Below are 22,107 nucleotides of genomic sequence, written 5' to 3'. Positions count from 1 at the left end.
GAACTGTTGAGGACCCTGTTTCTTCCCCATATGGCCCTTAATAGCTTAATTTTGACAGAAGTTCCAATGACTTTGTAGTGCATAGCCATTCTAACTACTTTGCGTTGATGCTTAGACATGATACGAGAGTTGTAATGATTGTGTGTGTTGATGATATAATCATCTCTACTAATGATTTAAGGGCAGTGAAGAAGTGGAAAGTCACTTGAAGAGACATTTTCAGACCAAAAGTTGCGGGTACTTGAAGTACTTTCTAGGAATTATAATTTTGCTTGCGAACTTAGTTGCTCTTTGGGTGTACACTAGAAAGGGATGACAAAGTTCATATTTTTTTTGTTGAAGGGTCTGAGTTGTCTAGAGATGGTTCCTCACATTGGTCTCTAGTATGTTGAAATCAGCAACCCCGGTCTCTATTTCTCCCCAGCAGATGCGTCCTCATCCAGACAGTCTTGCAGCTGGCACTGATGCTATTCCAGCTGCCCCCTCGACAGTCCCTCCTTCTAGCCTGCCATACACTCCCCCCCCCCCCCCCCCCCCCCCCCCCCTACCCACCACATATTTTATGCCAGGCAGAATCTATCCCAACCCCCAAATACCTACAACTGCCATCCACCCTCCCGCCTTATCCCCTGAAATAACTACACCCCCCCAAATTAAAACCCCCACAAGCCCTCCTATAAACCACCCCCACAAGCCCTCCTATAAACCACCCCCACAATCCTCACACCCCTCAAGCCACCACTCAGATAATGAACTCTCCCCCTCCCTCACCTCTGAGAAATCCTCGCCTCGAAATTCCTTCTCCTCTTCCCTTTGCCACCTACCAATGCCGGAATAGAGGCTAGCCGAGACAGCTTCTCCAGGGAGGACCCACTGTTACTACTAGATACCCCCGCAACCCAGAGATAATTTGCCAAGGTGATGGGCACCGTCTACACGGAGCCTCTCCTGGAAGATAACCACCTGAGAAGTCCAAGAAGAAGACAAGTGATCAATGATCATTCTCTCTTGGAATGTTCGTAGAATTGGATCCTTGCGTCTCCGTGTGTCAGTTCTGGACCTCCTTGCCTCTACCAAGGCAAATATAGATATTCTTCAAGAAACCAAGGGGGCTTCTCTACCCCTTGGATATATCCGTGAGTTGTGGCCCCTTAAGGAGCTTGGATGGATTTCTATTGATGCAATTGGATCGGCTAGCGGCATTCTGATGGTGTGGGACATCAATACTATTGAGGTGCTTGATCGTTGTTGTGGCACTTACTCCCTTGGAATCAAGTTGAGAGACAAAGGATCGGGGAACATTAGGTGCCTAGTGGTGTGTATGGCCCTACCAGATGCCATGAGCGACATCTCTTATGGGATGACCTCTTGAGGACTTGTCAGAGGTGGCCCATTTCTTTGATGCTTGCGGGAGATTTCAATGATACCCGCTTCTGCCATGAGAAATACCTGCCCTCCCGGAGAATCACTACCTCCATGAGGCTATTTGCAGACTTTATTGGCGGCTGGGGCCTAACTGAGATTACCCTATCTGGGAAGATCTTCACTAGTTCAAATGGCAGACAACCCCCCGTCCTCTCTAAGCTTGACCGCTTCTTAGCAAACAATGACTGGCTCTAGTTATACAACAATGTCATAGGCAAAGTTCTCAAATAGGGTCGTTTATGATCATTGGCCGATTCGGGTGGATATCGACTTTGACAATTCCCCCCCCCCCCCCCCCCCCCCCTCTTTTCCAGATTCAACAATGTATGGATGGCGCACCCATCTATCTAACAATCCTTCTGGGAGAGGATGGTCGTTGCTGGCCTGAGCGATGGGACCTTCCCAGCCAAGCTCAAGCTACTGAAGCCGTTGCTACGGTTCGGGGCCTCTTCCTTAGCCGAGAGAGCTTTCGTCCTTACTCAGATTGCCACTCTAGACTTCAGAGGAGGAATCTAGAAGCCTCTCTTACTCGGAAGTAACACAGAGATATGCCCTCCAAGAGCAAATGCAGTCCTTCACTCACAGTGAGCTCGTGCACTGGAAGTAGCGTGCAAGATTTAAGTGGCTCACCGATGGGGATGCCAATACTAAATTCTTCCACGCAGTCGCCTTTGCACGGAGAAAAGCCCACCGCATCTCTACACTTAGCGTAAATGGTGAGATTGCCTCGGATCGATTCCTTATTTCAGACTCGCTGGTGATTTTTTTTGCAGATTTATATTCTGATTGTCAACCAGTCCGCCCTTCTTCGAAAGGGTTCATTTCCAGGCTATCCCTTCGGCTGCAACTAGTCTCATTGAACTCCCTTTCTCCAGGAGGGGAATTGAAAAAGCAGCCCTGGGTCGCACTCCGTGTCCGGACGGTTTCAACGGGGAATTCTATCACCGATGCTGACCTCTCATCAGATATGACATTGACTACATGGTTCACTCATTCTATCAGCATGACATCAGATTTAGGAGCATCAGAGCTTCGTTTATTGCCCTCTTCCCTAAAAAAGAAGGGGCATAACTTCCATCTGACTTCCAGCCGATTAGTCTCACCACCAGTGCCTACAAGGTGATTACACGCCTCTTTGCCAATCGCCTCTGGGCAGTTCTCCCTATTGCCATTCATCATGGCCATAGTGTTTTTATCAAGGGAAGGAACATAGTAGATTCGGCCATGGCATGTCACGAGCTCATCCACCATTTTAAGGCTTTAAAGCACCCCAAATTCATTCTCAAGCTTGATTTCGATAAAGCCTTTGACAGAGTTAATTGGAAGCTTCTGGACACTCACTTGGGGAAGATGGGATTCAGGAAAAAAATGGTGCTTTTTGATTCAAAGATGCATCTCCTCTACGAGCTACTCCGTTCTTCTCAATGGAACGGTATGTGGGTATTTTAAGGGATCCAGGGGAATTAGACAGGGAGACCCCCTTTCCCCTTTGCTCTTCAATGTGGTAGCAAAATATCTATCCTCCTTGATCTATTCGGCCAAGAACTTGGGATGACTCCTCCCCACGACGGACTGCACAACCTTTGATGTGCCGATCCTTCAATTTGCAGATGATACCATTTATTTTGGGGTTGGTACTATGGATCAGATTAGGAAGCTACATGCTGTATTGGGACTATTTGAATTGGCTTTTGGTCAGAACATAACCGGAAGAAAACCACTCTCCTAGGCTATCACATTGACTCATTTGTGCTTTAGGGTATGGCTGACTATTTGGGGTGCTCATTAGGAAATTTGCCAGTTACATATCTGGGGCTCCCACTTTTTTGACTCTTAGCCTTCGGTGACGCTTTGGTCCCTCCTTATTGAGAAATTTGAAAAGAGACTAGCTACTTGGAGGGGCAAACTTTTATCTACTGCGGGGTGACTCACTCTCCTCAAGTCTTGTTTGGCAGGACTGCTAAACTATTTACTATCCTTCATGCACTGTCTGACCTCTGTTTGCTACGGGATTGACGCCATCTGTCGGCGTTTTCTCTAGAGAGGATTAGAGAACACCTTCAAATATCATTTGGTGAGTCGGAAGGATATTTGCAGGTCCCACAATCAAGGTGGTTTAGGCATCCAGCCTACGGAGGAGATGAACAATGCCCTTTTGCTCAAATGGATCTGGAACTTCAATGTCAAGCATTATAGCCTATGGAGAGATATGGTCAGGTTCTACCTTCAATTTTCGGGTGCCTGGTGGAGGGAGGGTGGCGTCACTTGCCTCTTATTCCCGATATGGAAATCAATTCAAAAGCTCCTCCTAGTATTCAGACATGCAACTTTTTTTCACACAGGCAATGGAAAAACTCTCCTCTTTTGGTCGGACGAATGGTGCGGCCCCTGCTCCCCTCTCCAAGGATTTCCCAGGGCTCTCGGCGAGGGATCTCTCCTGCTCAGTGGCAGGTTCTTGGAGAGACTGCTCATGGAGTCTCACATTTCGTCAGGGATTAAATGATGAGGAAACTTCAACTTTTTGCTCTCCTCTCCAGACTCAACAAAATTATTATCCGTGAGCATGCAGTTGATAAACTGACATGGAAGCCCAATATTAATGGCCGATTCACAATTGCATCCGCCTACTCTCATATCAGAAAACAAGATTATAGCATGCATGAGCACAAGGCAAACTTGGCATGGAAGCTCTCAGCGCCTAGTAAAATCAAATTTTTTGTGTAGACGACCATCATGGAACATATCCTCACCTCTGACAACCTCCATAACAGAGGCTACACAGCCCCCGATCGAACTTGTCCCTTTTGTGGTGTGTGCGACGAGACAGTCCAGTATGTTCTATTACATTGTTATTTTTCTTGGCAAATCTGGATGAAGATCTTTAAAAAGATTGGTCTCCACCTCTTTGGCACTTTGAGATGGTTATGGGGATCCGCCTTCCTAGGTTGGGTAAGTTAATTCTCTTGGCATGCCTTGCGCATGTCCCATGGTGCCTATGGCTCGAGCGTAATAACCGTAGATTCAGCTCCAAGGTAGTACCCCGGAAAACATGGCTTCTCATGCAGTGGGCCTCATCTCGAGTTGGTTACATACCAGGAAGGAGTTTACCTCTCTATCGGGTGTTTCCCTTTGGGAAAATTGGGGTTTGATCGAACATTGGCGGGCTCTTGCAGGACTCCCATTATGGCCACCTAGGATCTTCCCCCTTACGACTGCATCAAACTCAATTTTGATGGCAATGCTTTACGTTGTCTTGGGCCGATTGGAGCAGGTGATGTTTTCAGAGGCAACAGTGGAGACCCTATTCTATCCTATGCAGGGCCAGTGGGCATTGCTGATTCAAATATTGCTGAAGTGAGTGCTCTTCTTTTTGGCTTCCAAATATTCAAAGAGCGTCTCCATGGGAAGCTGTTTATTGAAGGAGACTCAAAGATTGTCATCAGTCAGTGTTCGAAAGGTAGCTCCCCCCATTGGTGCTACTGACCTATCACTGATTGTATTGCTGACATTGTGTCATCCATTCATTGTAATTGGAACCTCGTTCCTAGATCGGCCAATTCTTTGGCTGATAAATTGGCAAAATTCGGAACCTCCTAGCAATCTCTCATTGTTTGGGAAGGCTTCCCCCCCCTGAAAATCTGCTCGTTTGACCTTCTCTTAATAAAGCTCAACATCATTTACTTTAAAACAAAAAAGAAATCAATTTGCTTGCTCAAAAACTTCATTAAGCAAGGGATCATTGCTCATTCTTGCAATAGTTCACATACCAAGATTTTGGCCAATGTATGTTTTGTTAGCTCCCTTTTACCGAAGCTTACCCTAACTTCTTTCAGTTGGTCAGAGATTTTCATGTTTTGGTGAGTGACTCCTTACTCAATGATCGGTGTAGCTTGTGGAACCTCAACCTCAAGGGGGAGTCTCACCAGTCATGAGCCTTTTTGAGATTAGCTTGCTCGACAAGAAAATAATTTTTTTGGCCTCAAAGCAAACCACTTTGTCTAGATTAAAACCACTTTAGGAGTTTGTTTTCTTGGCCTATGTGTCTTTCACATTCAGGGATTTACATTGTTGACTTGTTCCCTCGCATAGGCCATCTGTCTACATCCTAAAATTACCTATTTTCTATGGTGTGTGGCATAAAGCAACATTTTGATTGTGGACTAGCTTATGTAAGCATCTTGAAGAGTAGACGGTGCAAGCTATGCTTCCATGATGAATCCATTGATCATTTATTTGCCAATGGCCCCTTTAGTTCTTCAATTTTGGGGCTATTCTTAGCAAATATTGCTTCTGTTGCTGTTTTCCTGGTTCCTTTTTTTTTTCTTAAATTCCATTGTGGTTTTCTTCAGTTTACTTTTCTCTAAGTTTGATAGACTATTGTGGCTGCTTTAGTTTGGATCTGTTTATTTGTCCATTTGGGAGGAGCATAGTCGCTGCATTTTTAAAGCATGTTCCTCTTGCCTAGGGGCTTTATTGAGATTTTTCTTTTTTTGAGCTAGTACACTCCTAGAGTTCCACAACATTTCTAGTTTATTGTCAAGGAATTTGGGATGCATGTGGCTGCCTCGGTGTCTCGCCCTATCAAAGTTCATGAGTGGATTCCCTTAGATGAGGGCTAGCTCAAACTTGAGTTTGCGAGAGCTCTCATGCTAAGCGGGGGGAGGTGCTGGTGTCATCCATGATAGTGTGAGGTATGTCTTGTTTGCCTACTAGGTTCTGAATAGCCCTCCTTTAGGGTATTCAACTCTTTTGACATTAATTCTCTGGTTTGCTTGTAATTGAAGGTGATTCTTTGTTTCCCTCCTTTCTGTCTTCATCAGTTTTTTGACGAGATTATGGACATTGCCACTTAACTCACTATATTGTGTATGCATACTCACTATGAGGCCAATCATGTAGTTGATTCTATTGCTTGGATTGGAGTTTTCCAAAAGTGTCTTGTTGTTGAGAATTCCCTTCAAATTTTGCCCCTCTTAGTGGCTTCTTTGTATTTGCTTTGTCCATTTTGTAGCTTTGTCTTTAGTCTTCTTTTGTTCTTTTGTTTCAGTATCTTTATTATTTCTTTCTTTCCCTCTTGAGCTCAAGTATTTCAAGTTTTTGTTTTTGAAAAGGTAATGATTTTATTGCAAGCAAAGAGAGAATAAAACAAACACCAAGGGTGACATGTGTTTGAGTACCAAGGGACCAGGGATTACCTTTAGTGTTCTTTTAACTTGTTTCTGGTTACAATGTCATACCGATCCAACCAGTGGATGAACCTGGTTGAAGTGGGTTGAACTAGAGCTGGCCAAGCTGCAGGTTGGGCTACTTTGGTTTTAGAAGCATTGTGAATGCCATTCTGAACTTGTACTAAAATGATTTTGTTGTGAGATCTGGGACCTTATAATATGAGGGATCACTTCTGGGGGACTTGAATTGTATGTTTATTTGCAGTTAGTCTAAGGGAGCTTGCTGGGAATCTAATCTTATTTGTAGGAACTCTTGGGATGCTAACTATTATTATTATGGGTGAATGCAGCTGAGCATGAGAGAATGGTGGAAGCTTACAAATTAATGGATCAGAAACTGCAGCAGTCACGTAGTGAGCATGCTAAACTTGAGAGTACCATCTGGGAGTTGAAAGTATATTCCCATCCCATTTTTCTCATGAATAAATGAATTTTTATAGGATACATGGTTAGAGAATTCTAGAATGTTGCTTGTTTTCTGAAGAACTTGGAAGATCTTTTCTTGATATTATTTGTTATGCCTGCATTTTTTTTTTTTTTTTTTGTGTACAGGCAGATACTGATGTTTCACCTGTTTCATTCCAATGTGGACTAGTTCATGTTATACAGGAATCATAAATTTCTCTTTTATGGTTAATTTCGTACATTATTTTGGAATTTACCTACATCCATACACCATCCTAGGATGATGTCAACAGTGCATTCTAATGCCAGTGGTTCTATTTTGTTAGCTACCTATAATCAAAATGGAAATAAGGCAAGAATACCCTTCCTATAGGGTTTTTATGCCTCTTTTATAATGTGACTGCTCATAGTTCCTTTTAACCATTCTCAAAGTTCTCTGTCCTTGTAGAGAGCTTTCTTTCTTTTTATTTTTTATTTTTTTATGAAAGGTGATTTTATTAAGAGAACCAAAAAGGAGGAGCTGTCCCCAAAAAAGTTAATTTTCCTTGTGGAGAGCTTTCTACTAGCTTGTCTTTTTATAGATAGCTGAAGCGGGAACAAATAATATGCTCTGCAGTAAAATAGCCTGCTAATGCATGTAGTGAGGATGTATCTCTTGATGTCAGATCCTCGTAGTACAGCCAATATTGGAGCATTGATCCTACTATTGTAATATTGAACCTATTGGGTGGTTGTGCACCAGATGTGCAACGTCGTGTAACATGCCTCATGTTTAATGATGGGCCAAGTTTTTTTGGTCATAAATGTCTTAAAAGATATCTATTAAATAAGATCCCTATTGGACAAATTTTAAGTTGGGTTATAGCTTGAAGAGTGGTTATTACAAATCATACTCTTAAAGCCATTTAAATGTGCTAAAGCTAGACCAGTAAGTTTTTTCTAATTGGTCATAGCCCACAGTGAACTTATAGCGTCATATGTCTACATATTAGATAAGACCAGATAACCTTGCCACATGAGTTACATCATGATTAGGGTTAGTGAAAGTATGCAGAAGTTCAGCTCTGAGTCATGGATAATTGGGGCAATATTCTAGGGTGATGTGTATCTGTTTTTCTGGAGTGAGGGATGTGTGTTTCTGTGTCTATGCATAATTCCAAGAAAATAGAATGTACAAAGGCACCTATAAGAGCAATATTATACAACAAGGGGAAAAAAGATTCAACAGAATAGAATTATTTAGGCACCATAAAGCTTAAGGGAATCAAAAGTGAATTTGTCTTGGTTGAAACGGTGATGCCGTGATTCTTGCTCTGGGCCAAGTGATTATGTGATTCATGGCACATGGATTTAACCTTTTTGTTGTGGAATTTGCCTTATGGTTTTTGATGGCTAAGTTGTTTTGAATGATCTTGCCTTGCGTGGAACACTTTTAAGGAATGAATGATTTTTACTGGTGTGTGGACTTTCCATGACAAGGAGCATGGAGGCTTATTTAGAGCATATCTACTTATAGGAACATAGTAAAAGGATGCTACAGGAAAGAGGCCCAAAGTGCTCGATTTCCAGATTAGTTAGTCATCTTCAATTTCAGTTATTTAGTGGTAATCCTAGGATTGAAGTTTTTAAGGAATGAATGATTTTTACTGGTGTGTGGACTTTCCATGACAAGGAGCATGGAGGCTTATTTAGAGCATATCTACTTATAGGAACATAGTAAAAGGATGCTACAGGAAAGAGGCCCAAAGTGCTCGATTTCCAGATTAGTTAGTCATCTTCAATTTCAGTTATTTAGTGGTAATCCTAGGATTGAAGGAGTTGGCTGGTTTCGAGGGCTTCTACCTCATGAAGGCATGTTTGGGAAATGTTTCTAGCTAGTTTGACCAGAAGATCTGGTGTTTGAGGCTTGCGTCAGTCCTACATATGCTAGACTATGGTTGAAGCACCAACACAGGCTTGATAAAGAGTGCCTGGCAGGAGTTTAGTGCAAGTGAGGAGGCAGAAGCCCAGTGGAACCTGTGTAACCCTATTTTGAGCCAACAAAATTTGTCCAAGCAGGAAGTTTTTTGTTACTACGTCTCCGTTGCTATTTAATTAGAGGGTCTTGGTTAATGTATTTTATTGGCTTATTACCAAGCCTTTGTGGTGTTTGTGCATGGAAGCCTCCTTCTAGTTGATGAGATGGTAGATGCAGTACAATGGGGTTGTGAAGAATTTGCTCAAGAATCAGGATATTTTCTAACATTATTCATGTTTTTTTACCAAAGGAGGGGGATCAAATCAAAGACAACTGATTTACATATTTGGATCTCAAGTTTTTAACTCGAAAGTTGAAGTAAGTAGCAACATACTAGTTAAAAGTCTAAAATAGAATGTTTTAATTAGTGGCACCTTGCTGTTTCCCTTGAATTTTCAATTAAGTACGATGTAAGTGATAGTTTCCTACTTAAAAGTGGTTAGTTTCTTGCATTGCTTTTGCAGCAAGCTTGGATCTGGGATATTGGGGTATTGCTCTTCTTCTTTAAGTTTGAGTTTTACTGTGAGAATGAGGTTGCTCATGGGGGATTAGCAAAGAAAAACCAGGGGGTGGTGGTTGTAAAGTTTTGATTTTCAGAAAAAAGCATTCTGCAGGTGAAGATATGCAAGAAACTCCTAATGGACTACCTAATATTTTTCCACAATCCGTAATGAGATACACTGTTTTCATTCCAATGAACATTATATTTGAATGGAACAGGGTCCCATTTGTTTGACGTACAATCAAGGAGAATAGAATGATGGTCAGAAAGTAGGCTCTGACATAGCTCGGACATGGGATTTGAAAAAGGTTGACGTTTAGAATTAGGCTCTGACATCACTCGGACATGGGATTTGAAAAAGTTCTGGCTGCTTGCTCATAGGGCTTGGACACTCTTCTAACTGTTTTTTATTAATTGGGGGGGGGGGGGGGGGGTTGTGAAGTCTTCTTAATTTTCAGAATCTGCCATGTATTAGTGAAAATTATTCAAGAAACTCTATTGGACTTGCTAGTAGTCTTCCACCATCCCTAATGAGGGACACTGTTTTCCTTCCAATGAACAATAAATTTGAATGGAGAGGGAACCTATTTTTTTTTAAAAGCGAAATTTGATTAGAAATAGCCAAAGCAAACAAACAGAAATTAGAGGAGCTCTCCCCATACAACAAGGGATTGAATGAAGGCTCCGTTTTTAGCAAGAGAATCAGCAAACGAGTTTGTTGATCTGGGGGTGTGAGTTCAATAACATTTGTTAAGGAATAATTCCACATGGATTAGTGAGTATAAAGATCTTGAGTTTATTAGTTGGTAAAGAGGTTTTCTAAGTTGGCTACCAACTAATAAACTCAAGATCTTTGTACTCACTAATCTATGTGGGATTATTCCTTAACACTCCCCCTCACGTGTAGACCCTCTTTTGTGATAGGGCCTTGGACCCAATTTAACATGGTATCAGAGTAGGTTGGTCCCGAGTTCGAGTCCCGCTCTCACCAAATTTGTCCCAGGTATTTCTGGTGAATTTGTCCCGGGTTTTTCCGGTGAGTTTGTCCACGGGTTTTCCCCGTGCGGGGGAGTGTTGGATTATTTGTTTGTATCAAATGGGCCCTTCCTTGTATAAGATTTGTGGGGTTCCTAATAGGTTCGAGCCTTTTAGCACACTGGTTTCAACAACTTTTAAGGGGGGAAATAAGATAGAATTTTTTTTGAAGAACACTCCAATGACTACAAGGAGGAGCTGAGGCGGTAGAACACTAGTTGATGACGACCAGCGAGTCACCTTCGATAATGAGGGGACTGCTGAGAGGGATCTGCTCCGTCCTCTTTTGTAATTTCTCTTGTTTATATAAATACATCTTTATAAAATAAAAATAAAAATGAGGGGACTGCTGAGATGGTGCCGGAAGAGGAGGCCTTGATAGAGAGCAAAGAGTTCAGCATCCGTAGAATCAGCACCCATAGGTCCCGAGTAAGCGAGGAGGGATCGGCCATCAGCATCCCAGAAAATACCACCGAAACCAGCTATGCTAGGGTTCCCATGGGCGCTGTTGTCAAAATTTAGCTTAAGGAAGCCGACGAGAGGAGGGATCCAAGCTATTTTGGTGGGTGGACGTTGATGGCAAGTCATATCGGCAATAGTTGATCAATTGAGACAAAGGGAAGTGCTGATATATCTGAATTCTTTTCTGGTATGAATCCAATCTGACACTTGGCCAATAATTTTGCTGACAACCTTCCCAGGACAGCAGGCCTTGAAGTTGAAATGTCTGTTGTTGCACTCTTTCCTGATGGCCCAAGGAGTGTGGCCAACGGCCGAGGAGATCAAGATTTTATCTAAGGTGGGAAGATGGGGCCTTGAACTGATCTTTAGTGTAGTGAGGAGGTCACTGAGAAGGCATAATTGAAGGCTGAAGTGGTTGAAGATGCTGGACCAAACAGACCAGGCAAAGTGACAATGAAGGAGAAGGTGGTTGGTTGTTTCCTCAACAACATTGCAGAATGTACATGGTAGGGATGGGGAGGTGTTACCCTGTCAGTGGAGATTGAAGGATGTGAGAATTCTGTCTTTGACGTCACACCAGAGAAAGAATTTTGCTTTGAGAGGGGTGGCCAACTTCCAGATGCAGTAGATGTTGCTAGGATCTGCCGAGGGGGGCCAACCATTGATGAGATGGTAGCGGGAGGAAATAGAGAAGATGCCATCATGTTCAAGGTGCCACATGATCTTGTCTTTGGCATTTGGACGAATAGTAATGTTCTGCAGTAACTTGAGAAGGGAGGAGGCTAGGGTGGCTTCCTCATTGTTGAGGCCTTGGCGGAGGAACAGGTTCTAATCACCAGGAGAGGGACCCCATTTAGTTGACTTACAGGGTGATGGTAGGAAGTTTACTATGACAGAGCTTGGACATGGGATTTGGAAAATGTTCTAGCCGCCTGGTTGTAGGGGCTGGACATTTTCATGTAATTTTTTTTTTTTTTTTTGAAATGATGTTGAATTTTATTAAGAGAGCTCAAACGAGCAGATTACAAGAGGGGAAGCCTTCCCAAACAATGAGAGATTGTAGGGAGGTTTCGAATTTTGCTAATTTATCAGACAAAGAATTGGCTAATCTAGGAACGAGGTTCCAATTACAATGAATGGATGACACAATGTCAGCAATGCAATCAGTGATTGGCCAGTGGCGCCAAGGGGGCAGCTATCATGTAATTGTTTTTTACTAATCAAACATTTTGCTATTCGAGAAAAAAGATCACGCCACTTGAATGTGGTAGTTGGCCCAGTTTTGACATGATTGTGAACACCTGACCATTTAGACCAAATAAATGTTGCACCAGATTTAAGAATATCAACTAGGATGTCGAGTTTAATAAAATCGTTGATGGCTTCTGTGATTGCAAATGGTGGGTAATATTTAAACTTCACTGTACTTCTATGAACTACTTAGGGGGTTTCTTGCCCATTTACTTTGGCTCTTACCATGGTTGATTTGATACTTAGTCTTTAAACTATGGTTAACTATATTTGTTATTACAATTATTTTTGTTGTTGTTGTTGTTGTTATTGTTTGTTTTTGTGCTTATTCAAGTTCCCTTTGTTTTTTTTTTTTTTTTTTTTTTGAAATGATGTTCCCTTAGTTTTATAATTAATGGTACTACTTTTCCTGATCTTTCGTCAGGCTGACTTGAGGAGGCATGAACTAGATTATGATATTGCCCAGAAAGAGATAGCCGATCTTCAAAAGCAGGTAAAAGTAGTAGGGTTTATTTATTCTTTTCTTTTCTGATGCATGGATATGACTGGGATTGGGAACCAGGAAACATTTGTTTCTTATACTAGTATTGGAAAATGGAAAGCCCTGCAAAGTGATGAATCAAACTAAACTTTGGTGGGTGCTTTAAAGGCAACCTAGACTGGCAAGGATAGGTGGAGTCTTCAGAAATCATGAGGGAGCTATCCTTCTCTCTTTTGCTGGGTCTTTGGGAACCTTTGACTCAAGCAATGGAGAAGTTCAATCTGTTCTTCAAGGCCTTAAAATTTAAAGCAACTCTTTTCCTGAGCCCCTTGATGTGGGGGGTGACACTTTTTCTGTCATTAGTTGGTGTAAGAAGTTGAAAAAACCTCCTTGAAAGCCTTTGACAGAAGTTGAAGAGATCATTAGCCACTCTTCCAGTTGTAATTGTCTATGGAAACAGGTCTGCCAACTGTCAGGCAGATAATTTTGCTTATGAGGGGGTTGGCCTGCAATTTATTGTTGTTTGGCCTCCCTGCTGATGTTCTTTGTTAGCTTTTGGTCTTCTGGCCTTTAAGGGTGGGTTTGGCAGCACAGAAAGGAAAAAGAAAAAAAGAATCGAAAAGAAAATATTAATTTTTCGTTGTTTGGAAGCAAATCAATGCTAGAGAAAAAAAGAAAAAAGGAGAGAAATGGTGTTTCTCTCTCTATCTCTCTCTCTCTCTATTTTTTTTTTTTTTTTTATTAGTACAGGTGCTTTTCATTCAGGCCTGAAGGCAAACAGGAACATTACATAGGGTAATCTCTAACAATGAATATTGGAGGGAAACACCTCTCTAGCTAAAGGGTTAACAAAACTATTTGCTAAAGAATGAACATGACTGCAATTATAAACAATGTTGCTAGACAAATCTTGAATCTCTAAAAAATAGTGACAACGCTGCCAAGGTGGGTCTTTGCTTCCAATGCACTATCTGATAATGCTTTTGGAGTCAACATTCAACAGGGAGCTGACCATGACATCTTTCTCTAAAAATTGTTAATGCATGCCGAAGAGCATGCAACTCTTATTTTGGTCTGATTACTGCATGGATTCATACCAGGAAATCTTTTGAGCATTTCTGGGGACTTCATCTTTGAGAAAACTGGAAGGCAATTTGCCCAAATGTCCAGTCCAGCCAAGCCTAGCTTCTTATTCTGGTCCATGGGCATAACTGACTCTACAACAGTTGACATTCACGCGATTCTCCATGGATTCATCATCTTAAGGGATCGGTTTTAACAGCCAATTCTTGATTGAAGGCGACTCCAAATCTGTAATTAGCTGAGGCTCCACTGTGAACGGTCCTCCTTGGCGTCGTTGCAAAAATTTTTCACGAAATTGTAGACTTTGATTGTACTTGGATTCATGTTCCAAGGGCAGCTAATGCATTAGCTGATTCCCTTGCTAAACAAAGACGCTTTCTCAGATTGCTTGTTATTAGGGGAGAGCTTCGGGGAGCAACCCTCCAATCCCTTGTGTTTAGAGGTTTGCTCCCTTGATTTGTATTCTGTTTCCTCGTAAATAAAATCATCTTTTCTAAAAAAAAAGGGGGGGGGGAGAGATTCCTACTTAGTTGCTGTTTGTTCTTGGTTTGCCTTGAATAAACTTCATTGTTTTTCAAAAAAAAAAAAAAGTGGACCATTATTACTCTTTATGTGATGTCTGCTGATTAGTTTGGTGATGTCTTTACAAATTTTTTGGGAAGCATGAGTTTATCAATTCTTGTAATAAGCTGGGGCTCTATGACATATACGGTAGGGGGAGTATTTGAAAGTGAAGGGTATTTTAGTCATTTCGTACTTGTGTATTATGTTATGCCTCTTCGTTTATAGTCTGTAATTTGTCTCTTATTTCAGCTTATTATCAGCTGTACAATTAATGTAAGCGATGAGGGGTATTATGGTCTTTGTCTGTTCAATCACTTAAGTGAGAAATAAAGTGTATCCTGGGGTCGAGCTTTTTCCCAACAAATGAGACTGCGATCTCTCAAGGCAGTTCTTCGTCACTTCTCTTCTTCTCCATCCTTCTTCCTTTAACCTTCAATTATACAATGCTACACTGGTTGCAATTCAGAATATGATAGTGCTCATTCTTTTTTATGGTATTCTATGGGATGATCTCCATTTGATAGTACAACTTACTAGTTATTTACATTTTTACACTAATTGGGTTATCAGGTGACAGTTCTACTCAAAGAATGTCGAGATATACAAATTCGCTGTGGAGGTACAAGTGTAGTTGGTGCTGAAGGTTGTCTTATTAGTGATGCTCTGGAGATACATGGCGATTCTGAAATGGAGAAGATAATTTCAGAGCGGCTAGTAAGTAAAATCTTCTGATGCTTACTTCATGTAATCATGCAAAAAATTAGTTAATTCTATTTCGTTTTATTTTTTCATCTTGTGCTGGAAGTCAGCAAAACCCTTGGATCTTATTTTGGATTTTACTTTTGAAACAGTTAACATTTAAAGATATCAATGGGCTAGTTGAACAGAATGTCCAACTACGGAGCCTTGTTCGCAGTCTTTCTGACCACAGAGACCAGAGAGATACAGAATTAAGGGTAGGTTCAGCTGTTAAGTGTAATGGATTGCATTTGGCGTAAAACAAAGGTTCTAGCATGGTGCGTTTATTTCAAAATAGAGGTTCAAATAGTTCAATATTGGTGTGATTTCCTAAGCTGCGTCTGATGATGTACTATGAGCTTTTAGGAGAAGTTTGAAGATGAGCTCCGGAAGCATAATGATGAAGCCAGACAGAAAGTTGCAGCTGTTTTACAGAAGTCAGAGGAACAAGGACACATGATGGAAGCACTTCATAGTTCTGTAAGTGTGCTTTAGAAACAAAACTTGTTTCTTTGAGTTCCTCGTGTTCTTATCTGATTCCAAAGACCTGTAAATAATATCTTGTTGTCTTGAATAGGTTGCAATGTATAAAAGATTGTATGAAGAAGAACTTAAAAAGCATTCTGCCAATTCTCTCTCTGGTGTTGCTTTGCCAGGTTTTCTCCCTTTCTTTTGTGGAAAATCTATACTTATTATCCTTTGTACCTCCATTATTTCCTACTTACTTTTTCATCATTCATGAAGAAGATGGGAAGAAGGATCTTATGCTTTTGTTTGAGGGTGCTCATGTAAGTATGCTGAGGTCAACTTTTTCTCTGCATATGCCAATTTGATGCTATAATTGATATTGATTCTGTTTTTGATAATTTTTTAGGAAGTGACAAAAAAGGCCCATGAGCAAGCTGTAGAACGTGCTAGAAATCTTGAAGAGGAATTAGCAAAGTTAAGGTGGATTATACTATTCATTTGCAACTCCATCTTGCATTCATATCGACATATGTTTGAGGTTTCATATGAATAAAGAGTTCTGACGAAAACTATTTTGCTGGTGGATCTCCCTATTTTTCCATTTTGCATCATGCAAGTAAACTTGCTTTTTAAGCTTTTTTTTTTTTTAATGTTTACCCATTCTTCACACATTTTTATGAAATTTATTCATTCTGCTGTGTTTAAAAATGATAATCATTTCTTTGTTGTAAGCTTCTCTTACAGATTTTCTATGATGCAAAAATTTGTTAAATGAACTTGCAACAAGGATGGGTTTGCTAATTTTGTAGGCAGAGACTCAGAATTCATGTTGAAGTTGCTATTTTTTTTTGTATTAATATGTATTCACTTTGTTTTGTATCTTATTTTCTATTTATTATTTTTGGTTGTTCTTGATCAACTTTTAACCATGTTGTGGGAGTTCTGTACTTGATGTCTTAAATATGAAGCAACTGCTTTCAGGAAATTGATAGTTTTCATTTTTCATTTCTTCTACGTTTTGGTTGCACTTTCTTATTTCTGCTTTTTAATTGAGTACTGTTTGCTTCATGTTTGGACAATTGGTTAGGAATGAAGCTATTTCGTTGCGTTTGGGGCGTGATAAATTGATTATGGAAGCAAATTTTGCACGTGAACAGTTGGAAAGGTTTATGAAGGAATCAGATCATCAGGTTCTTTTTCTTTTTATATATTTATTTTTAAGTGTAATAATGAGCTCTTCTTTTCTTTGAACATAATGACTTTTTCTTGGTTATATTGACCATGTGCCTGGCAGACACCATAGGATCTCAAATGACATGTTGAATGCCACCTCTGTTCCCCACATAATGATCCTAGCTATCTGATTAATGGTTGATAATATGTTCTTGTAGTGTAAGTGACCAATCATATTAAGAAGGCGCCTTTCATGCTGCTCTTGGATGTTTTGGTGGTTGTTGTTACTCCTAATTGGAGACTTTTCTAGTTGTTTGGCCAGGCTAGTTCTTTGTTGATGCACCTCCTGTTGAAGTTTAATGTGCATTTTATATTGAAGAGCAAACTATAGTGTTTGAAGAATTCAGGCCACTGGAATAGTTCTGGTTAGGGGTCGAGTTCTCTTATAGAATTCTGAATAAAAATTACAGAAATACCCTTTCTCACTTAAAAACCACTTAAACACTTATATCTTCCTAAAAAAAACAAACTAAACACATAGAACAAGATAGTATAGCTGTTGGGCTTTATAGTAAGTGAAAAAAGACAATATTGCCCTTCAATAGATTTTTTTGATGCAACAACCTGTGTTAGATTTCCAAATAAGCTTAGATCTGACATAATCAGCATATGAGAAGGTCTCTATCTTCATGTGATTGCGAGGTTTAAAAAAGTCATTTTCAGTGTGCCTCTTTCAGATATTTCAAGATCCATTGGGCTCCTTCTAGGTGAACCTTGAGAGGACACTCCATGAATTGAGTAAAAACACTTACAACAACGGATATGTAGGGACAAGTGACAGTAGCATATATGAGTTTTCTAACTAACAGACGATAATTGTCTTATCGTATAGTTCATCACTTTGTTATCACGAAGGTCATACCCAACCTCCATAGGAGTCTCAATAGGCTTAGCACCCAACAATCCATACTCATGTAACATGTCTTTGACATATTTCCTCTGAGTGAGTACTTGACTTGCATTGCTTCTAGCTACTTCAACATCCCAAAATATTTTAGTGACCCCAAGTCTTAAGTTTGAAATTGCTTTGCTAAATGTGTTTGTACTCCTCAATGCCTTGTACATCATTCTCAGATAATATGATATTGTCTATATATACTAGCATTACCACAATACTAAACGATCTCCTCATGACAAAGAGTGAATAGTCACAATGGCTCTTGATAAATCCAATAGACATGACCACTTGATTAAACTTTTCAAACCATGCCCAACGATGTTTGAGACTGTATATTGCTTTCTTTAGTCGGCATACTTTGTCAGTCTTTCCTTGAGCAACACACCCAAGAGGGTAATATAGACTTCCTTAGCTAAGTCGCCATACAAAAATGCATTTTCAATATCAAGTTGACACAATGGCCACCTCTGATTGACTCCGACAAGCATCAAGATCCGAACCAAATATAGATAGGCAACAAAAGAAAAAATGTCTCAAACACTTCAATCCCATGTCTGTGTGTAACCCTTGGCTACCAATCGAGCCTTGTACCATTCAATAGATCCATTTGGCTTATACTTCACATTGTATACCCATCTATAGCTCACAATTGTAGCATCGACGAGCAGGTCACACAATTGCTAGGTGACCCTATCCAGTAGTGCCTCCATTACAACATTCATAGCTATCTTCCACTGAGGAGAGGAAAGTGCAGTCTGCACAAACACAAGAATAGTATGTAAGGACAATGGACATAGCAAACTATTTTTATAGGTCAAAAAGAGAATCAAATGACACAAAGTGAAACAAAGGATAATGAGTATCTTCTCTAACACCTTCTTGAAGGGCAGGTACCAAATACATGTGCAAAACATACGCACCACACAAGGAGACAACGGAAATAAGTCCATCGATGGTAATAACACCTGTATAGGAATTTTACCATCAACAACTGAGGAGGGCATTCGGTTAATGGGGAAACAAGTAGTGAGGACAATATCACCGTAATATGATTTCGGTACATGCATATGGAGAGGCGTGGTAGGAGCCACCTCTAACAGATGGCGATTTTTACGTTCAACAACACCATTTTGCTGCTGAGTAAAACACACGAAGACTGGTGTATAATATCTTGATCTTGGCAGAATAAGTCAAACTTTTGATTCATAAACTCAAGACCATTGTCAGTACAAAGTACATGAATAGAAGTATCAAACTGATTCTTTATTTCATTATAAAAAAGTTTGAACATATCAAATACTTAAAATTTTTCCTGTAGTAGATACTAAGTACATACATTGAAATCATCAATAAACGAAAGAAAGTACTTATAACAAAAATTATTAGGCATTGGACAAGACCCGCAACATCAAAATGAATAAGATCAAACGAACGACTGCTTTGGGATTGACTTGGTGGAAAAGATGTTCGATGATGCTTGCCGAAATGACACGAGTCATACTAAAAGGATAGATTTGAAGGAAATGCAGGAAAGAGTTGAATCAAGATGACCTAACCGTTAATGCCACTTTAGAGCAGGGACTGTAGAGTGCAATGTCTGTGAAGATTGTGGTGAATGACTACAGTATAATTCGCCTCTTTCATGCGTGGAACAAATAATCCTCCTCGTTGTAAGATCTTGAAAAACATAGAGTGAAGGATAAAAGGTTACAAAGCAATTCATTTGATTTGGTAAGTTGACTTACCGACAATAAATTGAGAGGGAATTTAGGATTTAACAGGACAAACTGAGGTGACCAAAAGGTGGATGGAACCAATGTACCCATTCCTTGTATTGGAGAAATAGATCCATCAACCAATGTGACTTGTTTCATAGTAGTTGGCTCTTTTAAATCTGAAATCAAAGAGGACATACTTTGACATGTGGGTAGTAACTCCCGAGTCAAGAACCCATGTGAATGATGGTTGCACAATGAGGGCAGATGTACCTGAATTAGCCAGTGTGGCTGTTGGAGTGAAAGATTGAGTCACAAATGCTGAAGAGGTTGTGCCATGTGCTCAATCAGTTGCGCTACGTGCAACATGCATAGGAGGCTCAAGAGATGCTTCAGTGCTCTCATGAACAAAAGAATTGGCCCATACCAAAATTTTCCAACACTCATTAGGAAAAGGTTTGTATGACCACAAAATGAGCACATTTTCTGTTTGGCCTTGTCTCACCTTTGCCTTTTCTTCTTCCTTGATTATCTCTTCCTCTACCTCTAGTGCTTCCATCTCTGTCCCTGGATGGATTGAGGAACCTTGAGGGTTCAGTGCTAATACAGAAATGCTGGTCGCATCTTTATTTTCTTTAGGCTACAATTGCATTCTCTGCAGTATTCTGCTATATGTTATGGATAATGACTGAACATCTTCGGAGGCCAATGATTGTGCTCTAGTAGAGTCAAATTCAGGTCCTAAACCATCCAAACTTTTTTGCAATATGCACCTGTCCATTTTGTTTTCTATTTCCCTTTCATTTGTAGTAACTGGATGGAGAACACTTATCTCTTGTAATATACTAATCAGCTCATTGTAATATCCAGTGACAAACCTCTGACCTTTCTGGAGGTTAATCATCCTGGCATATAGTTCAAAAATTTGTGACAAGTTGCTTTCTTGAATATAAACAGACTCTTAAGGAGTTCTACATGTTTTTAGCTGTGTCACAATTCATAACTTGATTACATAAATCGGAATCCAAGTTGGTAAGTAGCCAGGTCATAACCTGATTATCCTCAGTTTCCAAGTCGTCATTCATTGGACAGGAGGGTCATCCCAAATGAATTTTAACTTATTCTTAGCCTTTAAGTATAATTTGACTGATCATGACCAGCTCAGATAATTTTAGCCATTCATTCTCTCTAAGGTAATTTTAATAGTCTCCTTCCTTTATGAGTTTCCAGAGTCCCTCGAAAGGGTAAAAACCACACCGAAGTCTGCCATGTATACTGCAAATATGGACTCTAAACAGCCCTAAAAACACCTCACAAAACAATACTGCACAGGTGTTGTGGGCCCCACTTCTCAGAAAAATTACGTTTTTTACCAATTGGAAGATCCAATCTACCCTAATATGTAATTTACTTGCTTCTGTAGGTAGTACATAGAAAATTCCACAAATTTCTCAACTTTCTTGGGCTGATGTATTTAGTTTGAGCCCAGTAATGGGCTGCACAACAATACAAGAGGAGAAATTTCATTAAAAAACTCTCTGTTAGAATTATAATTCCAGTTCTATGCACTTAGATTTGCATAAGCCATGAAAGAGATCCAAGAAATTAGGTCTAACAGGGTGGAGCCCAAGATGACGTGCAGAGGACCCAGTTCTGGGGTCGCATTGTCCAAAAAAGAGTGATTTTCACTCAATATTCTTTCATGAGGCAGTAAATAGTTTCAGAACTGCTCAATAGGCAAAAGCTCAGTTTTTTGGCCAACCAGCCAAGGTAGATTTTGGAAAATCCCCTTTCTTTGAAATCCCATGCTTTAATGGCAGGAACTGGAGAAGAATGGAGAGCTCCATCGAAGATCTAATTCTCTTATAATATGTAAAAGAGTGAACTTTAGGGTTTTAGAGTATGAGAGAAAGAGAGAAAAAACGAAGAATTCAGAGCACTGGTATAGCTTTGATTAGGGATGGAGCTCGACCCTCAGGTCTTTTATAGAGTTCTGAAAGACCACTTTATCTCTCTACGTACTTGTTCAAATTACATGAAAATTGAACTATTGACAAAACTAAACACATAGAACAAGATAGTATAGCTGTTGGACTTTATAATAAGTGAAAAATAATGATATTGCCCTTCTGTGGATTTTCTAACATATATTATGTACCAGAGAAAAGAAACTAATGGAATTCGGGCTAGAAATGTGGAGTTCTCCCAGTTAATAGTTGATTATCAGAAGAAACTCCGAGATAGTGCTGATTCTCGGTTAGCCTCTGAGGAACTCTCCAGAAAGTTATCTATGGAGGTAAGGATTACTGGGAATGAACTTAAAATTTAAAGGAAAATGGAAAGTTAAGGTTATGGTATCCACAGAAAATTTCATGCAAGGTTTCATCTTATTTATTTTATTTCTTTCACCCAACAGATGTCTGTTCTGATACATGAAAAGGATATTTTGGCAACATCTGAACAAAGAGCTTTGGATGAAGTTCGTAATTTGACTGAGAGGGTCCACCGCCTTCAGGTGAAAAGTCTATTCTTCCATGGAGATATGATTTAAATTTTTATTCACCATTAAGTTGAGAAAACAGATGATATGAGTTATTTTTTT

The 22,107-nt window shown here is 40.1% G+C and overlaps 1 protein-coding gene across 4 annotated transcripts in view; it reads left to right on the top strand.

Moving 5' to 3' along the window:
• Positions 1-22,107, top strand: part of LOC137952259 (nuclear-pore anchor-like) — a 90,348-nt gene that overhangs the window by 27,782 nt on the left and 40,459 nt on the right. For 3 of the 4 annotated variants that reach the window (XR_011112205.1, XM_068799373.1, XM_068799371.1), the window contains exons 13-23: positions 6,944-7,047; positions 12,750-12,818; positions 15,024-15,167; positions 15,305-15,409; positions 15,558-15,671; positions 15,769-15,847; positions 15,936-15,979; positions 16,066-16,139; positions 16,747-16,849; positions 21,667-21,801; positions 21,922-22,020. Coding sequence is in view for 3 of the 4 variants with exons in the window: in XM_068799373.1 (XP_068655474.1) it covers positions 6,944-7,047; positions 12,750-12,818; positions 15,024-15,167; positions 15,305-15,409; positions 15,558-15,671; positions 15,769-15,847; positions 15,936-15,979; positions 16,066-16,139; positions 16,747-16,849; positions 21,667-21,801; positions 21,922-22,020 (1,070 nt within the window). In the remaining variant the exon portion in view is untranslated. The remainder of the gene's footprint in view (positions 1-6,943; positions 7,048-12,749; positions 12,819-15,023; positions 15,168-15,304; positions 15,410-15,557; positions 15,672-15,768; positions 15,848-15,935; positions 15,980-16,065; positions 16,140-16,746; positions 16,850-21,666; positions 21,802-21,921; positions 22,021-22,107) is intronic. The other variant, XM_068799372.1, reaches the window with a different exon arrangement.

Source organism: Aristolochia californica, unplaced genomic scaffold (assembly GCF_029961685.1).
Source record: "Aristolochia californica isolate CCGP_79_NKW_82.1479 unplaced genomic scaffold, dmAriCali1.0.hap1 SCAF_15, whole genome shotgun sequence".
Taxonomy (NCBI): domain Eukaryota; kingdom Viridiplantae; phylum Streptophyta; class Magnoliopsida; order Piperales; family Aristolochiaceae; genus Aristolochia; species Aristolochia californica.
This window is presented reverse-complemented; position numbering and strand designations above follow the sequence as displayed.